General features: G+C 40.2%; 1 protein-coding gene across 14 annotated transcripts in view; it reads right to left on the bottom strand.

The window, feature by feature from the left end:
- LOC117181353 (phosphatidylcholine:ceramide cholinephosphotransferase 2-like) overlaps window positions 1-3,524 on the bottom strand; it is a 115,487-nt gene that overhangs the window by 6,013 nt on the left and 105,950 nt on the right. For all 14 annotated transcript variants that reach the window (XM_033373937.1, XM_033373938.1, XM_033373933.1 and 11 more), the window contains one exon: window positions 3,341-3,516. In XM_033373937.1, the coding sequence (XP_033229828.1) occupies window positions 3,341-3,516 (176 nt within the window). The remainder of the gene's footprint in view (window positions 1-3,340; window positions 3,517-3,524) is intronic.

Here is a 3,524-nt window from a genome sequence, read left to right as displayed (position 1 = left end):
CACAACGGGTTATAATAAAGTTTTTAACTAAAGAAGGCGTTAAACCGTGCGAAATTTTGACTCGATTGAAGGAACAGTATGGGGATGATACTCTGTCTAAAAATCAAGTGTTTGATTGGGCCAAATATATATATATATATATATATATATAATTAAAAGTTCGTCATAAGTACAACCGCAGGATTTCGCCGGGAGCGGGTGCTAATCTGAAAAACTGCACCCCATTCCAGTGAAATCAAAGTAAAATTTCAGCCATAATCACGTCTCATGACCATGAGATGGGTGGTTACAGTCTGTAACGGAAAATGGTTCTCTTCTCGAAATCGTCAAGAAGAACTATGTCAGACCTCGAGGGTGCAACAGTAACAATTGTCGAGAATATAATTTAGAGGAACGATATTAGGGTTAATGCCGTAAGAGTGACAGAGATGGTAATAAAGCACTCTTAGTGCCGCATTATGCCTTTGGATTTAGGTTGTTCCCGCATGAGTTGGACAACTAGATAGTATGTGTGCTAAATACTCGGGGTATGCACGGCACGCCCTGTAGCTATCATCAGGAATGTCTTTGCTCAAAATGTGGCGACGATATGTTAAGGTTGAAATTAATCGTCTTGACATGCAAAATGAAACCCTCCGTGTCAGACTTTAATCCGGGTGATTTAAGGAAAGCAAACGTTAGCTCACAAGGCATTGACTGATCCTTCACATTTCTGTAGAAGATACCGTGCATCCTCTGATCGAGGAGCTGTTCACGAAAATTTTTATCTTGTGATTTCTTAATCCAGGCTTTCAGGAGTGAGTACTAGAGATAGATAAGATTTGATGCATTTTGCTCACCCCTAATACTGAAGTCAAGTCCGAGTATTTCAGCAGCCTCCTCCGCTGCTTTGTACAGAAACGCTCCTTTGCCCACTTCTTCTTGCTTCCTGACCATTCTAAGAGGGTCTCTTCCATTTGCGACTCTATGTGCTATACCCAAAATAATTCTGTTGTGAAGACATTCAAGATTCAATATTCTGCGACCACCTTGACGGCGTGAGATGTAGAGTTGCGGAACAGAAGACTTAAGATGCATGCTTTTTTTCATGTGCATAACCTTCCGTTTCCCGATATCAAGGGATCTGAGCACGTTCTTCGTCCATGAAACCACTCCAAATGAGTAGAGTACTACCGGGACGACAAGCTCGTTCGTTGCAGATACTTTGTTCCTCGCCGACAGTTCGGAAGACCAAATCTGCCGGATGAGACGTTTTTATCTGCTTCGGAGAGTATCCTTTATAGGTGTCACATCCTGAATGCAGTTCTGTGGCACGCCCAGCTATATATAATTCTCTCCAGCGCAAAGGTGGCGTATTGCGCATCTATCCATGAGCTCAGGGTCTTCAGGAAGGCCATTAAGTTTTCTTCGCTTCAAATAAACATTGGCGCAATTATCTAACCCAAATTCCATTCCTATTTCCTTAGTATAGCGTTCGACAATCCCTATAGCTAGATGTAGTTGCTCTTTGTTTTTAGCATAGATCTTAAGATCGTTCATGTAAAATACATGGCTGACTTGTAATTTCGATTTACAGGTTTGCGGAAAAAGTACCCGTCGAAATGGTGAAGTGCTAGAGATAGTGGCAATCATGCTTTCCGCTAAACAATCCTATCATTTAGGATATCTGTGAATATCTTATACAGGGTGTTCAGACAAGTGATTGGGCCGTAATTCATCGCGCCAGCTAAATTGCCTATTTTCGGCAAGAGTATTGTGCAACGCGCTTCCACCAACCACTCCGGAAATGGCTCTTCCAAATTTAAATATGAGGTGAAAATACGGGCCAATGCTGATGGGTTGAAGGAAACGTCTTCCACCAGAAGGTCTTCATACCATCTGGTCCCGGAGCGGAATAGTTCATCCCTCTTAATACTTTTTTCACCTCCTCGGTAGTGATGGGTGGCCATTCTTTATCAGGTGTTATGAGTGTATCACACAGCTCCTTGAAGCTATTTATGTTCTCTGAGTCTTCTTACAACCTATGCTGCACTTCCCAAGCTTCTGTCAAAAATACTTCGACCTCCTCTGGGTTGGGTGGATGGTCGATAGTAACTGGCGGTTTACATGAATGATCTTAAGATCTACGCTCAAAACAAAGAGCAACTACATCTGGCTCTTGGGATTGTCAAACGATACACTAAGCAAATAGGAATGGAAATTGGGTTAAATAAATGCGCCAAGGTTTATTTGAAGCGAGAAAAATTTCTGTTAACAGCTCATCCATAAGAGGATGCACGGCATCTTCCACGAAAATGTGGAGGATCAGTCAAACCAATATCCTTTTTGCGACACTAATTATTACAACGTTTACGCTCATACAATTTTTTACTAAATTATAGATATGTATATCGACTCTTGAAAAAGACCCGCAGTGTTAGTCGAAACGTTAACGATTTTTTAAAAGAAATAAATAAGTTAAATCGCCCGGATTGACGTCATGCGGGAACCACCTGCATCCAAAGGCACAATGCAGCACTAAGAGTACTTTATTCTCGAGAACCATGTTCGTTATCGGATTATCGGGCACCAGATGACAATAACTAATCGTCCTTATCATTGGCCCTCAGATAAACAATGACTTTGCAGATAAAGATTTTTTTAGAGTGTTTATTAATTATATTGATATATTATTAGCACTCCTGATTCTTTTGTCCCCGAAGAAATTTTTAATTCGGAAGGTACGAAGCGAAAATCGAAAACGGGACCTTCCGACTACAAAGCCGACGCGCTACTACTTGAGATACTACGCTACTACCTCTCTCCATTAATTTACCTTTACTTTCAAACATCCTACTATTTTTTCTTCGTTTTTACTTTATCTATCTCGGCCCTCAGCTAGGAGGATCTAGAAGCCTAGTTACCTATCGGTCCTGTGATAAGAAGTTCTGGGATCTCAATTTTCTGCATTCAGCGATACCTCTCGGTCCTCTGCCAAAATAATTTGGGATTTCCAAGTATTTTACTACCACGCGGTCCTTTCTCAAGAGTTCCTCTGCCAAAATAATTCGGGATTTCCAAGTATTTTACTACCACGCGGTCCTTTCTCAAGAGTAACCGGGATCTTGAATTTTTTTAATTTTCTGACCAGCAGGACTACACCTTTTAGTTTTTTCTTTGTTAATTTCTTTATCAAACTTTCAGAATAACGAAAAAGAGGATTTGAACAATTCTAAGATCAAGTGCAGGACTAGTGCAATCAGTAGAATAAGGTATAATCCTAAAAATGCGAATACTTTACAAACGAAATAAAAATTCTATGTAGAAATACACATCTATTTCTATTGGTAAAAAGACTTACCTTTAGATAATTGTTATTTGCAAGCGTATGGTAAATATACCATAAACGCGTCGTAACATAGTATGCTATAAGCACATCAACAGTATAGTGACCATGGGCAACTAACACCATAATAACTCCTGTAAACGCCATCATTCCAGTGAGCCAATGTAATGGCAGGCACCTTTTTGGGGAATCTAAAACA

The sequence above is a fragment of the Belonocnema kinseyi genome, chromosome 10 (assembly GCF_010883055.1).
Source record: "Belonocnema kinseyi isolate 2016_QV_RU_SX_M_011 chromosome 10, B_treatae_v1, whole genome shotgun sequence".
In the NCBI taxonomy this organism is placed as follows: domain Eukaryota; kingdom Metazoa; phylum Arthropoda; class Insecta; order Hymenoptera; family Cynipidae; genus Belonocnema; species Belonocnema kinseyi.
This window is presented reverse-complemented; position numbering and strand designations above follow the sequence as displayed.